The sequence below is a fragment of the Hakea prostrata genome, chromosome 2 (assembly GCF_041222555.1).
Source record: "Hakea prostrata isolate BN-2017 chromosome 2, UWA_Hpros_2, whole genome shotgun sequence".
Classification (NCBI taxonomy): Eukaryota; Viridiplantae; Streptophyta; class Magnoliopsida; order Proteales; family Proteaceae; genus Hakea; species Hakea prostrata.
The window spans coordinates 793,888-811,882 of record NC_142601.1 but is presented as its reverse complement, the minus strand read 5'-3'; the positions used below and the strand labels follow the sequence as shown (position 1 = coordinate 811,882).

The following is a 17,995-nucleotide window of genomic DNA, read 5'->3' as shown; positions in this document are numbered from 1 at the left end:
ATATTAACATCATTAAATAGGCTAAAGTTTATCTGGTTTGGGCAAATTGATCAAAATATTTGGGTTGTTACTCCAAATTTCCTTGATATGTAGTCTCAAATGTGTTACTTTGTCCAATCCTTGTTGAACTTGCCACCATATTCTCCTCAACTTCATTTGCATTAACTAATCTTTCATAACTACCATACTGGATATGTCCATCTTTATATATGTCTATGTTCCATCCTGCACTTTCTAGCCGTTATACATGCTATGTATAAAGCAACATCCGATGGTTGGTGTAATTTAGTGGGTCTATGCTGTGTACGGTTTTTAATCAATAGTTGAAAATTGAAATTCAATATTTGACATTTTTTATTTTTTGGTAGAAAGTAAATTTATTGAGATGGCAAAGCCGAGGAAACAAAGCTACAAAGAGACTACACCCAAGGAGAGGAAATGGGTCAAAGAGTCGGGACCGTCACCAACTTAGCCCTCCGGGCTAGGAGATCAGCGGTCTCGTTGATCCGCCTAGAAATATGTTTAAAAAAACACTTTTCAAGCCTATGTCCCACATCTAAGGTATCCTGGATGATGGGGGCAACATCAAGAGGAGGGGGAGCAGAGCCATTCACTAAACTAATGAGCTCCTTACAATCAGATTCAAAGTAACCAATGTCAATTCCTTCCCCAAGAGTATAAAGAACAGCCATCATGAGCGCCTTTGCTTCTGCCATAAGTGTAAATGTAGCTGAGTTGGGCTCAGAAACTGCTACAATTGGCCTTCCTTGATGGTTCTTGATTATGCATCCCAAACCTGCAATGCCTAATTCTTTGTTGAAAGTTGCATTAGTGTTGATCTTGTATGCTCTATTCGGAGGGGGTTTCCATTTATCCAAACCTGTGAGTCTACTATCCATTTTGATAGTTTGGGGAGGGCCCAGCCATGCTTGAATAACTCTTGCACCAACTTCCATGCCTCTTGACCCACTTCATATGGGTTCCACGACCTTCTATTGAAAGCTCTATCATTCCGGGTGATGAGCACATTTATGTGGAAACTTAGGCATAACATCATTTATACACTTAATGGAGTTACCTTGGTTTTATGTTGTTTTTCATTTTAAACTTTTCAAGATTTACAATATTTGAGTTTTGGCTTGAATCTGCTTTTTCCTTAATTCATTCAATTCTCAATCAAATGCCGTCGGCTGTGGGCTGTTTTGGCCACTCTTTGTCAATCTTCTCTCTTTTATCAATCTCGTTTTTGTCATGGATCTTTACCTCTTCTTTTTCCTTTTTTTTTGGGGAAATCCCTTTTTGTGCCTCTGTCGTTTGATCCCTTATCCGGTTCCGTGTCTCTGCTGTTTTTGGGGCTTCCGCTCTTCCTTCCCGGTTTTGCTCTGTCTCTTGTCGGGGTTACTCGTCCCCTATTTTTACCCTTTTATTCTTCGCTGCTTCATTCTCATGTAACTCTTGGGTCTTTCATCGGTTTTCTGAGCTTGTAGCATTCTTTATTCTCTCTTCGTTTTTGGTTTTCTCTAGTTTTCTTTGCTTGACTAGTGGTTTATTTCTAGTTCTGTTTAGTTTAATCTTTTTATGTTGTTGTTCGCTTCAAGTTGTTTCAATTTTTTAGTTCGTTTTTCTCTGGGTCTAGCTTGCGTTTAGATCATTTAGTCTATATCTGTTGTTGGTTGTTGGTTCTTGTTTGTTTTGCGTGTCTTTCTTTATTAATCTTCTCTCCTCCCTCCATTCCGTTCTTCTACCCTCCATTTCTTAATTTGGTTTCTTTGTTTTTATTGTTCTCCTTCCTGGTTTGTCGAGTACCTCTGTCGTGTCTCTTTGGTTGGCTTTTTTCCTTTTTGCTTTGTTTTTGCTTTATTTTTACTTTTCCTATTCATTAATCATCTCGGCTCGGGCCTCTCGTGCCTTTGCTTCGTGGGGTGGTGTTGTTCTCATTTTAGCTATTTCCTTTTCTTTTTATTGCTTTGTTTATTGCTTTGTTATTTACTTTTGTTATTTACTTTCTGCCTTTCATTCATTATCTCGCCCGGTCGTCTGCTTCGTGGTGGTGTTGATCTCTTTTGCTATTTCCTTTTCCTTTTATTGCTTTGTTTATTTCTTTGTTTATTGCTTTGTTATTGTTCGCATTTTTTTCTGTCTTTTATTTATGCTTGATTGTGTTTTTTATTTTGGGTTTTTCATCTGGACCCCGTTTGGTCCATGTCATTTTTAGTCTTGACACTTTGATCTGCCTCCGAGGTATTCCGATCATTGGACAATTTATGGTTTTTATGACCAATACCCTCACATCTATTCTACCGTAAGATTGTAGACATGTGGTCATTCTATGGATGAACCTAAATCCATATTACACTTTCTATTCTCCATTCTCTCTCATCTTTTACTCTCTCATCTCCTTCATCCATCTCTGCCATTTTCCTCTTAACTCGGTGATGATTTCGTTGAGATCGTGTTACACACTATTCGGCCTTCTTTTGGGCTTGTTTTTGGATTTTAGTTTGCTTTGCTTGCTTCAATTATTTTTTCACTTTTAATTTAACTCTCTGAAGAGTCATGTAACACTATTCGCCTTCTTTTGAGGCTTGTTTATTGGATTTTAGTTTGCTATTGCAGATTGTTTCATTTTTTTTCACTTTTATTTAACTCTCTAGAGTCGTGTGTGATTTACATATCGCCGCATAGTTCGATGATTATCCATTTATCCCTAATTACAATGCGTCTTTCGCTCTTATCTCGTGGCTCTTTCTATTTTTATTGATAATTATCACTTTTACTTTTTCTTTGCTTTGTTCTTGTTGCCTTCGATTTGTTAGATTTTGACGAATTTTTTATTATTAGGGTTTTTACATAGTTCTAGTCGTGTTTTTGGATTCTCTTACGCGCTTCATTGGAGGTCGATCTCGCTTTCTTTTAGGTTGTCTGTATCAATCGGTGTTCTTGCGTCTCTCGGTTTGGTCTATTTGGTTCTGTTTGGGATTTGAATCGTTCCGCGCGAATCTTAGTTTATGTTGCCAAGATCTCAGCTAATCATGCTATCTTCATAAATCTTATGGCTCGGATGAACTTCCTGGGTTGAATTGTTGGGGTTGAAGGGCGGGTGGCGCGTCATGATGGAGATGGGATGAGGTTGCTTAGATGGTATTTTTCGATGGTTTATGTTCATCCGATTGGAATGATCCTGTGTCTAAATCTTCGTAGATAGCGTGTGGTTTTTGGTCTTCCTTGTCCTTTTTGATCTTATTGAATCTTCGGGGGGCGATGCAGTGTCTATTTATTTGCTAAAAATGACATGGACCAAACCTCGGGGGTCCAGATGAAAATTACCCATTTATTTTTCGTTTTAATTCGATTGCATTAGACATATAGATTAGGATCGTTTAGTTTAGTTAATTAGTTAACAAAAAAATTGAATAATTCCACTATCGCGTTACTATTAAGAAGTTCAATTCTAAGTGGCATATCTCCTGGGGGCCGAACAACACGACATGTGGGTACTTTTAAATTTCACAAACACCGGGCTTTCCAGATCTTCCAACAAATGAATGTGCAAGTTGTTATGAACTCGATTCTCTCTCTTTTAGTAGAAAAATTATTGTTCATAATCATGTCAAGCCTGGATGTGAAGGATAGGTCCACATCACCCCCTTTAAAACCGAGAGGGCTTGAAAACCAAACTGCTTTAGGGCCTGTTTGGTTACTTAAATCAAGAGATTTCAAATCTGGTTCATGATTTGGTTATACCCGTTTGGTTGTAAAATTTCCAGTTCATGAAATCGGATTCCATTTTTACACTACGTGAATTTGTAGATTTATGGTAGGGGTGAATCCAAAGATTTCAAAAAAGCTATACATTTGCACATTCACAAAAATCACGTCGATCAAATAGTTTTTTATGATGAATCCACAAATTTCATTTCACAACCAAATATTTAATTTTAAAAATTATGACTCCATAGATTTGAAATCTCTAGATGTTTGAAATCTCTAGACCCATGTAACCAAACATGCCTTTAGACACATAGAATTGAACATCTCGAGATCCTCGAAGCTGAGTGTTGCGCACATCGGACGGCTGGAGCGCTCTCCAGCTTCAACCGTCTGATGCGAACGCGAACATCAATCACCTGTGCACTGTGAGGGTAGTTTCGCGGTTTTGCCACGGGAACATGAGAAGCGCGTCAAATGCTCTTAAATTTTCTCTTGGAGACACCTTAAACCCCCTAAACCCTTTTCACCTTCGGTGCTAGTTGTGTGTTGCAGTGAACTCACAAATCCGGATCCGAGAGATGAAGAAACAGGCGGCGTTATTGACAGTTGCGGAGAAATGCAAGGTATCATCCACGGTGACCCTCTCTACTCTAAATCATGTTTGATTTCATTTTAATCTCTCTTCTGGTTCGCCTGTGCAATCTGTGATGGTAATGTTAAACTAAAACTCACAGAACATATTGGCTGCAAACTGGCAAGGCCGTCTTAATACTGTCAAAGCTGATGCTAAAGGAAGGTAAGCTTTAACATGAAATATTGTGGCACGAATTAACCAAGCCAATATTTTTATTCGTAGTAGTCATTTCTCCTATGTTGTGCTTTTGGAGTCCTGCACTATGTAATTGAAAGTATTTAATCTCGTTTAAAATTATGGATATACTAATATGGTGTCCTTCTTGATGGTGATAGCAAGGAGGAAATTCACACTTCCACGGTTAAGTATATGTTTAAGAAGGGGAAGCCATACATTTGGATACCAGAAAACGATTTGCACAATGTGGTATGGGTTTTCTCTGATTTTTGTATTCTCTTACGATTCTCTACCCTTGTCATTTACCCTTTTTTCCCTTTCAAGATACTTGTTTGCACACTTTCTTGTTGGATTTGCGCTGCCATGCCCCAAGGGAAATCTGATAATCAAGCTGTTTGAGTTCTATCTGCGTCAGCATATCAAGGATTTTGATGCCATTCGGGGGAAGGCAACTAAACTAGTGGGATTCCTTCTTGGTGAACCTGTGCCATCCTACTATGGCTTAGGAAACAGAAGAACTACTCCTAAATTGAGAAAGATAAAAAAAAGATGAGTGTAATCATCTTGGATTGGTGAGTGTGTCCTTTACAAACGAATTACACTGATATTTATAGATGGGGGAGATAATTACCCTCCTATAACTAATTCTTGAGATAATCTCCCAAAAGCTTGCAGGCCTAGAAATTCTAACTCAAAATAAGCAACTGTAAACAAGTGCTGCAACTGCTTCGTCCTGCATGGGTTTCAGCCTGGCTAGGAGAGAACCAGTTTTGTCCTAGCCCAGCGCTGATTAACCCAATTTATTCGGTAATTCTTCCAACTTGGTTTACCAGGTTTATAATGGCTGAAAATCTTTTTACGGGAGCTAAAATTGCCCCTCATGATCGTTAGATTTACTGGCTAACATTGCCCCTGTGATAGTAGCAGACCCCCACCCCTGTTAACCCCTCTTCTACAGCTCCTTTTGCCTTCTCTTCCGTTCCCCTAGGATTGCACCTAGCCATTTGTGTTAGTCCTATAGTTATATCCCCAATTCAGCATAGTTTCATTAGTCCAGAAAAATTCTGCTTATCATCTTCTTTCTTAAGAAAAACTTCTGCAAATTTTTAAATGTAGAAATTTCTGCGAAGTCAGAATTTCTGAAGTCTGAAACCTAACTCTATTACAATTCAGGCCCTTCCCATGCTCCAGAACCATATGAATAAGACCAGAACTTTCAAAGGGAGCAAGTGCAGGCCCTTCCCTAACCCTACCCGAAGTTACCTTAACCCTAGTTTTGAATTTTAGTTAAAATTTCTGATCTGAAATCACCTATTACAGCAGGATTTGGGAACCTTAAGCATACCCTAAACACTGTGAATCAGCCTTCCTCTTTGCTGGCATTCCTGGCAGCCCTCAGATTTAAGAAATTTCCAAAATACTCTAAAACCTAAGTCTAGATTTACATCAATACCCCTTAGGGCATTCAGCCAGGCCTAGTTGCGCAAACCTAGGTGCCTGTCTTGGGCCCAAATTTCAGGCCTTCTTGGTCCTACTGAACCTTGTTACATCAATGGGTCTTTAGCAAAAGTTAAAGGACAATGCCACCAAACCAAACCATGTCTGTGACATCAGTCTACCTTCCTAATTTTCCGTTTAATCTCATTTCTACAAGTAAGCTTACCAAAAATTTTAACTGTTCAGTTATTTTATTACCCTGATTCTTGTGTTTTTCAGGATCTTGCCCCAAAGAGTAGCATTGGTAGAGGATGTGAGTCAGGAGGGTTGTACTTGCTTGAGGATACTGGGTCTCCTATTGCTTGTGCTAGTGTTGCTTCTCTGCATTAAATCCATTGCCGCCTTGATCACCCGTCCTTGGAATGTTTAAAGGAGTTAGATCCCACTTCTTAGTCTCTATCTAGTTTTGAACGTGAGTTATGTCTATTTGGGAAACCCCACCATGTGAGTTACCCCTCCTTGGAATGTTTAAAGAAGTTAGATGCCACGTTTTAGTCTCTATCTAGTTTGAATGTGAGTTATGTCTATTTGGGAAACCCCACCATGTGAGTTACCCCTCCCAGAATTATTAATAAGTCTGTTTTTCCATTTGCATTAGTACATTCTGATGTTTAGGGGACTTGCCTTGTTTCTTCAAGGTTGGGAACTTGGGATTCAAATATTTTGTGACATTTGTTGAATACCATTTTAGGTCACTTGGTTATATTTAATGAAGAATTCTTCTTCGCTATTTTCTGAATGTTGTGCATTTATATCTGAAATCAAAACCCAATTTGATGTGAATGTCTTGCTTAGTGATAATGCAAGAAGCTACTTCTCAACCCCATTTATGAGTTTATGACCTAAAGAGGTATGCTTTATGAGTCTTCCTGTTTTGATACACCACAACAAAAATGGTGTAGCACAAAGGAAAAATTGCCACTTGATGGAGGTCATCAGGTCCTTGATGTTTGAAGTGAAGTTTCCTAAAGTTTTCTGAATTGATGCTATTTTGACCACATGGCTTCATCCATTATACGAGGAGGTATTCCTTATTCTGTCTTGTTCCATCCTACCTCATTATTTCCTATTCCACGTTATATTTTTGGTTGCGTATGTTTTATCCAAGGTCATCGTCCTAGATTCTCCAAATTAGATCTTAGGGCTTTGAAATGCATATTTCTTGGGTGTTCTTAAACTCAAAAAGGGTATCGCCGTTATTTACTAGTCCTGCAAAAATATTGTTATTGCGGATGTATCTTTTTTTGGATCCACTCGGTTGTTATCCACTTTGTTTCATCTAGTGAATTGGACAGTTAACTCCTTATTAGTGTGGTTCATTCTTTTCCACAGGTTTTGCCTCAAGTCTCAACCCAACCTCCAGATGTCTAGATATAGGTGTATACAATGTGTCCTCATGCAATTGCTCCTCCTCCGTCACTTGCTGACTCTACACGACCTCTGATGCAAATCCTTCTACAAATACTCCTCTTGCCCCAATAACTTTAGATCTTGATATACTTATAGCTCACAGAAAAACTATCTGTAGTTATACTTAGCATCCTGTTGCTAACTATATTTCTTATTCTTCTTTTCCCTTTCCTATGATTCTTTTTATCTACTGATAATGCTCATCCCCTACCTAAGCCTATGGTAGAAGCATTATCTGATCTTTGATGGAGGATAGCTATAAAAGAAGAACTCTCCGCTTTAAAGCAGAATGAAACCTGGTATCTTGTTCCATTAGCTCTAGGAGAGTTTGCAGCAAGGTAAAAATTTCGATCGATATGAACATTTCGACCGAAATTGGATACTTTTTTCCTGAATCTTGAAAACTCAATTTCGAGCCTCAAATGCACTCAAATTGATTTGGATTTTTGCATACTAGCTATTTCAAGCATAATAAACACTATAAAACTACTAGTTTACTAAAAAACTACTGAAAATGTAACATCCAACATTCAAAGTATATAGTACATGAATCAGAGAAGAAGCGGGAATGTTATTACTTACAAGTCTATTCTATTCAAGCCTCAAGGTCTTCCTCTTCCGTCTGCACCCCATACAAATGACAATATAACTCCCATAATGTTTGCCCCCGCCCATATAGTTTTGGTCCTTTTGGACATAGTCAAGAACTGCATCTCTGTATGTGGCCTCATCCACATGCATAAGATTCCCTAATGGTGGGAAGTTGTGAATCTCCAAAGGAACTGGTGGTGGTGGGCCTTGTGGCTGTGGAATAGTGTGGAAGATCTGCTCAACAAATGAAAGAGCACCTTGACTCTCAGGACTAGGAGAAGGATAAGGATACTGATAAGGTCCCAGTGGCTGACTCCGATAATCGACAGTGGGAGGGACACCATAAGCTCCATAGGCCGCTCCATAACCATAAGGCTCCAGTCGTGGCTGACTGGCCTGACCCTGAATCTGATAGCCAGGAGGGACACCATATGGTCCATAACTATAAGTCGACTCGGTAGAACCAATACTCTCCACATCAGTATCATATGAGGACTCTGCAGGCCTATGCCATCCGGATCCTCTGGAGGTGGAGGAGTCTCTAGCATCATCAATGCTCATCGATCTCATAGATCCCACCAAGCTCTCGGCATCGGATGGACGGTAGGACCCATATGATGGCGTGTCCTCTGTGCTCCAGCCGTGCTGTCTCCCCTTCCCCTTCCTCGAATATGTAGAGGAAACATTTTTGCCTCGAGATGCAGTTCCAGTATGGTCTGAATCCTGTGTCGCGTGGGTGAACTGACTCTCTCTTGTGAATCTCGGTGGTCGTCCTCCCCCCCTTGACTCTCACGTACTGGTGGTGGTGGTCTGATCCTTAGGATCAGCTGAATCCTGATCACGAGGTCCCACACCCTCCTCATCCCCTCCATCATCACTGTCATCGCCATCGTCATCATCACCACCATCGTCGTCATGGCCGGAGGCCTGAGTCACCTCATCCTCAGTGTCGGACCAGAAAATCAAATCCTTACTCTGGGTGGATGCACTAGGGTGTGGCACGAAGGGACGGGCGGGCTCTGCATGTGGCCTCCCTTCCAAGGCCATGAAGTCCCCCACATCAGCCCCCATCTCCTCTGCAATCTGACTATTGGGAAGACCTCCCTCCTCATCCAGCAATCCGTCTCCACTATCCCTGATCCAGTCAACTATTGGGTTATCATCATCCATCTCAAATATGTTGGCCAACTCGATATTGGTGCTCTCTCTATCCATCCCCTGTCTAATATGATCCTCTCTCAGTCTCATATTATAGTGTATGTAGACAAGGTCCTTTAGACGCTTCACACCCAATTGGTTGCGCCTCTTCGAGTGAATGAGGCTGAAGGTGCTCCAATTTCGCTCACAACCAGTGGCAAAACATGTCTGGGAGACCACTTTGCTTGCAATCACACTCAAGTGGTGAGAGTCACGTCCAAATTGCAACCACTACTCAGCTGCAACAAACATAGACTCCAAGTCATTTTAATACTTAAATAACTAAATTAAAGATAGAATATAATAATTAAATGTATAATGAAATAAATGAATGAACTTACCCGGAGGGGCGGTTTCCCGTCACGATACGGCCACAGCATGACCGAAGCTCCCAGTGGCATCCCTAAAAGCCTTTTATCTAATATATAAAGAGAAAAAACAATAACTAGTTACTAGGTTAATGACTTAGTATAAAACTACGAATTGTGAATATCAAATGATTCAAATCACTATCTCACCTCCATAAGGATGATTGCTTGTTTAGCTGTTTCCGGTTTGAACTTCTCCACTACAGTTTGGATAGCATCCATCAAATCTTGCCTCATCCCAAGATTGTCCTTGTAATGGTACTTGGGATTTAAATAATATGCTGTGTAAGAAAAAGTATGTCATAAAAGGGAATAGTTAATGCTTAATAGTGTGATAACATAATGAAAATTAAATTAAATACTAGACTTAACAACTCACCAGCCTTATGCAATGGATGCTGCAACATAGACTCCCATCTACTGTTGATGATTTGAAGGACTTTCTTATTGCCGCGTGGGTGGACCTGAGCAACTTGTTGCTTCATCCTATCTACTGCAACAAATATGTGTGGTAGAGTAGGTTTTCTCTGTTGATCTACCATCCTCAACACATTCACCACTATCCTCACATTGTGCCAGAAAGTCTCATCGAGGATGGTCAACTGTGCTCTCCTTCCTCCCACTGATGAAGAACCCTCCTAGTTAAACCACTCCTTTGATGCAAACATGCTCCTAAGGCCAGTCTTCCTACTCTCAAAGCTCTGCGGTGCTATCCAATTAGTAGCAACTTTGGTTATGCCTGGCCTCACTAACTCACCCTGACACTTGTCCCTCATCATCCTTAATGCATAGGTGTGGTTATATATGAAGGTCCTAACATGTCGAGCTTGGTCCACGGTATTCTTCACAAGCTTGACCTTTCCAATCTCCTTCAACATTAAGTCAATGCAGTGAGCAGCACAAGGAGTCCGAAAGAGCCTATATCTGTCCATCCATCAAGGCATCAAGCCATCAATACAAAGTTATAAAGTGTACATGTATATGTGTAATGTAAATATATGTATTTACAAATGAAAATTAATACTATATGTTTAGATGCCTGGAGTTCTCCTGCATCTTCAACCTAGCTTTCTTGTAGTTGGAGCCATTATTAGTCACAATTTGAACCACATTTTCCACTCCAACCTCCTTCATCACTTGCTTCAATAATTTGTAAATGTATTTTGCATCATTTTTCTCACCAGATGCATCTACTGACTTGAGGAACACTGTCCTCCAATCACAATTCAACATGAAATTGATGATGGACTGTCTAGTGGGACCATTTCAACCATCAGCCATCACAGTCACTCCATAATGATTCCACATGGGCTTTAATCCCTTAATGTACTCATTTATGTCCTCTTTATGCTTAGGCAAATAGACATTATATATCTCATATGGAGTGGGGCCCTGTACACCACTCCCAGCCTTGCCTATCTGCTCAATCATATCTCTGTAGTAGGGCCCCTGGGCTGTATGTGCTGGAACACTATGGTGATGCGCTTATTTGGAGAAAGCTATCCCCATTTTCTCCTTCACACTCCCCCATAAGTGTTTCAACTTTCTCTGTTTATGCTCAGGCCTCGCAAATAGGGCCGGATTTTGGAGAAAGCTATCCCCATTTTCTCAAGATCCGGATCTGTAGGATGTGCTGAGGAAGCTCGACCCCTTGTTGGGGCCCGTGGGATAGGAGGCCTCCTGCCTCACACTCTGAGACCTCCTCATAGGGACTTGGGAGCCACCTGTGCCTCCCATACTTACTGGCTCTCTAAAGGACCCACAACTCAGACCCCTCTGTTGCCTCCTCATGTCATCAATCCTCTGTTGCTCCCTACTCATCATCATCGCCCTCCTCAGCTGATCGGCCTCTGGATCAGGGTCATTGTCTCCTAGCTCATCCCTACCATAACCCTCAGGATCTGGAAGGTCATCTAAGCAGGCATCCTCGAACTCATCCCTCTGTGTTCTCTTCTCTTTCCTCTTTTGCTTTGTACAATTAATATATGAGGCCATTGCCCTCTTGACCTCTACGAGCACCTTTGGGCACCCTGTTACATCCCTGTTGCCACTAGCTAGATGCACCTTCAATCTAGTGGCCCCACCTCCTCCTATTTGTTTCTTACAATAATTACACTCGCTCTTCCTCCTATCAGCTGTCAGTGGCCTCCCATGTTTCCCAAGCTATGTCTGACATCTTTAAAATAGAGTGCCTAATACAATAAACACACACTAAGTATCTTGAAAAGCTCCACAATATGCTCCAAAAATGACATACATGCTTCTAATAATAACCTCCTATTTTTAAATAAAAAAAAAAATGTATAACTATATAAGTATTTTTTAATATATAAATAATTTTAAAATATATAAAATACACACAAACTATCTTAAAAATATCCACAACATGCTCCAAAAATTGTATACATGCTTCCACTAATACTCCGCTATTTTAAAATTTAAAACAGAAATTAATTGATTTTTTTAATATTTAAATATTTTTTAATTATTTAAGTATATATTAAATACAGTAAAATTACATAATTAACAGAAAAAAAAACTAATTCAACACCATCACAGCAATATGGTGTCTCAACTCTCACATACATTCATTCGAAGCTTATACATGTACTATACATATACATTTTTAGTAATATACATAATTAGTAAATAATTTTTAATAACAGAAAAATAAAAAAATAGTAGGAAGAATAAAAAAATAATTTTGACACTACAAATTCATAGATCAACACTCTAAAGTAAACATATATAAATTTGGAAGCAATCTAACATGATTTAAGGCACAAATGAAATAAAAATAAAAAAATGAAGAAGTTGGTTACTCACCTTTCAAGATTTGAGAAAATGCACAAATGGAGGAGCAAATCAAGTGTTTGAAGGAAATGGAATACTAGAAATTAGGTGTAGAAGGGGATGAAAGCAAGAGAAATCAGCAAAATCTTCAAAAGGAGGTTGAAATCTCCAGGGCGATATCGCTCGGTACTGCTTGAAATGACGGTAAAGGTCGAAATAAGCCTCGGTTTGGATATTTTAAAGCCTGTGGAAGTGTCGTGGGTATCGGGCCGAAATATCGACTCGTATCAACCGAAATATCGGTGGATACGAAACGATACATGATACATTTCGTTTCGATTTGGAATTTTGCAGGCATTTCGGTCGAATTTCGACCATTTCGATCGAATTTTTTTCCATGGTTTGCAGATTGTTGTCGATTGGCATTTATTGTCAAAGTCAATCTTTATGGTTTCCTTGCTCACCTAAAAGCAAAAGGGGCTGTGAAAGGGTATGCCAGATTTACGGAGTTGACTATCTAGATACGTTCTCTCCTGTGGCGAAGCTTACTTGTGTTCATGGAAAAAAAATTCGATCGAAATGGTTGAAATTTTGACCTAAATGTTTGCAAAATTCCAAATCGAAACGAAATACAGGTACAGGCACCAAATGTGTCATATATCGTTTTGTATCGACCGATATTTCGGTCGATACGAGTCGAAATTTATATCGGGCCGAAATGATACTTCCGCATGTTTTAAAATGACCAAAATCAAGCCAGTTTCGACCTACCGAGCCATTTTGACGCTACCGAGCGATATCGCCCTGGAGATTTCAACCTATTTTTGATTTCTCTTGCTTTCATCCCTCTTTACACCTAATTTCTACAACTCCATTTCCTTCAAACACTAGATTTGCTCCTCCATTTGTGCATTTTCTAAAATCTTGCAAGGTGAGTAACCAACTTCCTAATTTTTTGATTTTTGTTTCATTTGTGCCTTAAATCATCTTAGACTGCTTCCAAATTTATATATGTTACTTTAGAGTGTTGTTGATCTATGAATTAGTAGTGTCAAAATTATTTTTTGATTCTTCCTACTATTTTTTTTTCCTTTCTGTTTTTAAAAATTATTTACTAAATTATGTATATTGTTAAAAATGTATATGTATAGTACATGTATAAGCTTCAAATTAATGTATGTGAGAGTTGAGACACATATTGCTGTGATGGTGTTGAATTAATTTTTTTTCTTCTGTTAATTATGTAGTTTTACTGTATTTAATATATATTTAAATAATTAAAAAAATTTAAATATTAAAAAACTAATTAATTTCTGTTTTAAATTTAAAAATAGCAGAGTATTAGTGGAAGCATGTATGCAATTTTTGGAGCATGTTGTGGATATTTTTAAGATAGTTTGTGTGTATTTTATATATTTTAAAATTATTTTTAATTTAAAAAAAACTTATATATATATTATATTTAAAAATAGGAGGTTATTATTTGAAGCATGTATGTCATTTTTGGAGCATATTGTGGAGCTTTTCAAGATATTTAGTATGTATTTCTTGTATTAAGCACTCTCTTTGAAAGATGTCAGACATAGCTTGGCAACACAGGAGGCTACTGACAGCTGATAGAAGGTAGAGCGAGTGTAATTATTGTAAGAAACAAATAGGATGAGGTGGGGCCACTAGATTAAAGGTGCATCTAGCTGATGGCAACAGGGATGTAATAGGGTGCCCAAAGGTGCCCGTAGAGGTCAAGAAGGCAATGGTCTCATATATTAGTGGTGGAAAGCAAAAGAGGAAAGAGAAGAGAATACAGAGGGATGAGTTCGAGGATGCATGCTAAGATGACCTTCCAGATCCCGAGGATTATGGTATGAATGAGCCAGGAGAGTGTGACCTTGATCTAGAGGCCGATCAGCTGAGGAGGGCGATGATGATGAGTAGGGAGCAACAAAGGATTGATGACATGAGGAGGCAACAGAGGGGTTTGGGTTGTGGGTCCTCTAGAGAGCCAATAGGTATGGGAGGCACAGGTGGCTCCCAAGTCCCTATGAGGAGGACTCAGAGTGTGAGGCAGGAGGCTCCTATCCCACGGGCCCCTTCAAGGGGTCGAGCTTCGTCAGCACATCCTACAGATTCGGATCTTGAGATTCTTCGCAATGATCCGGCCCTATTTGCGAGGCCTGAGCATAAACAAAGAAAGTTGAAGCACTTATGGGGGAGTGTGAAGGAAAAAGTGGGGATGACTTTTTCCAAATGGGTTTATTACCATAGTATTCCAGCACATACAGCCCAGAGACCCTACTATAGAGATATGATTGAGGAGATAGACAGGGTTGAGAATGGTGTACAGGGCCCCACTCCATATGAGATATATAATGTCTATTTGCCTAAGCATAAAGAGGACATAAATGAGTACATTAAGGGATTAAAGCCCATGTGGAATCATTATGGAGTGACTGTGATGGCTGATGGTTGGAATGGTCCCACTAGACAGTCCATCATCAATTTCATGTTGAATTGTGATGGGAGGACAGTATTCCTCAAGTTAGTAGATGCATCCGGTGAGAAGAAGGATGCAAAATACATTTACACATTATTGAAGCAAGTGGTGAAGGAGGTTGGAGTGGAAAATGTGGTTCAAATTGTGACTGATAATGGCTCCAACTACAAGAAAGCTGGGTTGAAGATGCAGGAGAACTCCAGGTATCTAAACATATAGTATTAATTTTCATTTGTAAATACATATATTTACATTACACATATACATGTACACTTTATAACTTTGTATTGATGGCTTGATGCCTTGATGGATGGACAGATATAGGCTCTTTTGGACTCCTTGTGCTGCTCACTGCATTGACTTAATGTTGAAGGAGATTGGAAAGGTCAAGCTTGTGAAGAATACCGTGGACCAAGCTCGACATGTTAGCACCTTCATATATAACCACACCTATGCATTAAGGATGATGAGGGACAAGTGTCAGGGTGAGTTAGTGAGGCCAGGCATAACCAGATTTGCTACTAATTGGATAGCATTGCAGAGCTTTGAGAGTAGGAAGACTGGCCTTAGGAGCATGTTTGCATCAGAGGAGTGGTTTAACTGGGAGGGTTCTTCATCAGTGGGAGGAAGGAGAGCACAGTTGACCATACTCGATGAGACTTTCTGGCACAATGTGAGGATAGTGGTGAAGATGCTTGAGCCTGTGGTGCATGTGTTGAGGATGGTAGATTAGTAGAGAAAACTTACTCTACCTCACATATTTGCTGCAATAGAGAGGATGAAGCAACAAGTTGCTCAGGTCCACCCACACGGCAACAAGAAAGTCCTCCAAATCATTGATATTAGATGGCAGTCTATGTCGCAGCATCCACTGCATAAGGCTGGTGAGTTGTTAACTCTAGTATTTAATTTAATTTTCATTATGTTATCACACTATTAAGCATTAACTATTCCTTTTTATGACATACTTTTTCTTACACAACATACTATTTAAATCCCAAGTACCATTATAAGGACAATCTTGGGATGAGGCAAGATTTGATGGATGCCGTCCAAACTGTAGTGGAGAAGTTGGAACCGGATCCAGCTAAACAAGCAATCATTCTTATGGAGGTGAGATAGTGAATTAAATAATTTGATATTCACAATTCATAGTTTTATACTAAGTCATTAACATAGTAAGTAGTAATTAGTAACTAGTTATTGTTTTTTTTCTTTATATATTAGATAAAGGCATTTAGGGATGCCACTGGGAGCTTCGGTCGTTCTGTGGCCATATTGGGACAGGATTCCGTCCCTGCGGATAAGTTCATTCATTTATTTATTTCATTATACATTTAATTATGTTCTATCTTTAATTTAGTTATTTAAGTATTAAAATGACTTGGAGTCTATGTTTGTTGCAGCTGAGTGGTGGTTGCAATTTGGACGTGACTCACACCACTTGAGTGTGATTGCAAGCAAAGTGCTCTCCCAGACATGTTTTGCCACTGGTTGTGGGCAAAATTGGAGCACCTTCAGCCTCATTCACTCGAAGAGGCGCAACCGATTGGGTGTGAAGCGTTTAGAGGACCTTGTCTACCTACACTATAATATGAGACTGAGAGAGGATCATATTAGACAGGGGATGGACAGAGAGAGTACCAATATCGAGTTGGCCGATATATTCGAGAGGGATGATGATGATAACCTAGTAGTTGACTGGATCAGGGACAGTGGAGAGCCATTGCTGGATGAGGAGGGAGGTCGTCCTAGTAAACAGATTGCAGAGGAGATGGGGGCTGATGTAGAGGACTTCATGGTGAGGGAGGGGAGTGCACATGCAGAGCCCGCCCGTCCCTTTGTGCCTCACCCAAGTGCATCCACCCGGAGTGAGGATTTGATTGTCTGGTCCGACATTGAGGATGAGGTGACTCAGGCCTCTGGCAATGACGACGATGGTGGTGATGATGACGATGGCGATGATGGAGGGGATGAGGTGGGTGTTGGACCTCGTGATCAGGATTCAGCTGATCCTAGGGACAGACCACCACCACCATCACGATGTGAGAGTCAAGGGTGGGGAGGACGACCACCGAGATTCACGGGCAAGAGTCAGTTCACCTATGCGACATAGGATTCATACCATACTGGAACTGCATCTCGAGGCCAAAATGTTTCATCTACATATTCGAGGAAGGGGAAGGAGAGACAGCACGACTGTAACACAGAGGACACACCATCATATGGGTCCTACCGTCCATCCGATGCCGAGAGCTTGGTGGGATCTATATGATCGATGAGCATTGATGATGCTAGAGACTCCTCCACCTCCAGAGGATCCGGATGGCATAGGCCTGCAGAGTCCTCATATGATACTGCTGTGGAGAGTATTGGTTCTACCGAGTCGACTTATGGTTATGAACCATATGGTGTCACTGTCCTTCCTGGCTATCAGATTCAGGGTCAGGTTAGTCAGCCACTAGTGGAGCCTTATGGTTATGGAGCGCCTATGGAGCTTATGGTGTCCCTCCCACTGTCACCTATCGGAGTCAGGCACTGGGACCTTATCATTATGGACCTTATCCTTCTCCTGAGAGCCAGGGTGCTCTTTCATTTGTTGAGCAGATCTTCCACTCTATTTCACAGCCACAAGGCCCACCACCATCAGTTCCTTGTTTGGAGATTCACAACTTCCCACTGTCAGAAAATCTTATGCATGTGGATGAGGCCACGTACAGAGATGCAGTTGTTTACTATGTCCAAAACCATGTGGGTCGAACATCATGGGACTTGTATTGTCATTTGTATGGGGTGTAGACGGAAGAGGGAGATGAATATAATAGAGTCAATAGACCGGTAATTAATAACATTCTCGCTTCTTCTCTAATGTACTATATACTTGCAAAGTTGGATGTTACATTTTCAGTAGTTTTTTTAGTAAGCTAGTAGTTCTATAGTGTTTATTATGCTTGAAATAGGTAGAATGCAAGAATCCAAATCAATTTGAGTGCATATGCGGCTTGAAATTGAGTTTCCAAGAGTCAGATAAAAAATGTCCAGTTTAGGTCGAAATTTCCATTTCGACTGAAATTTCTTCCTTGCTTATGTTAGACTCTTAGTATGTCTAGCAAATACTAGCTA

At 40.1% G+C, this 17,995-nt stretch overlaps 1 protein-coding gene across 2 annotated transcripts in view; it reads left to right on the top strand.

Annotated features, from left to right (window-relative positions):
• The first annotated feature begins 4,175 nt into the window (after nucleotides 1-4,175).
• Nucleotides 4,176-17,995, top strand: part of LOC149023168 (uncharacterized) — a 28,765-nt gene continuing 14,945 nt past the window's right edge. Inside the window, exons 1-3 of one of the 2 annotated variants that reach the window (XM_089143722.1) lie at nucleotides 4,176-4,346; nucleotides 4,446-4,507; nucleotides 4,681-4,771. In XM_089143722.1, the coding sequence (XP_088999848.1) occupies nucleotides 4,290-4,346; nucleotides 4,446-4,507; nucleotides 4,681-4,771 (210 nt within the window). In that variant the 5' untranslated portion in view covers nucleotides 4,176-4,289. The remainder of the gene's footprint in view (nucleotides 4,347-4,445; nucleotides 4,508-4,680; nucleotides 4,772-17,995) is intronic. The other variant, XM_089143723.1, reaches the window with a different exon arrangement.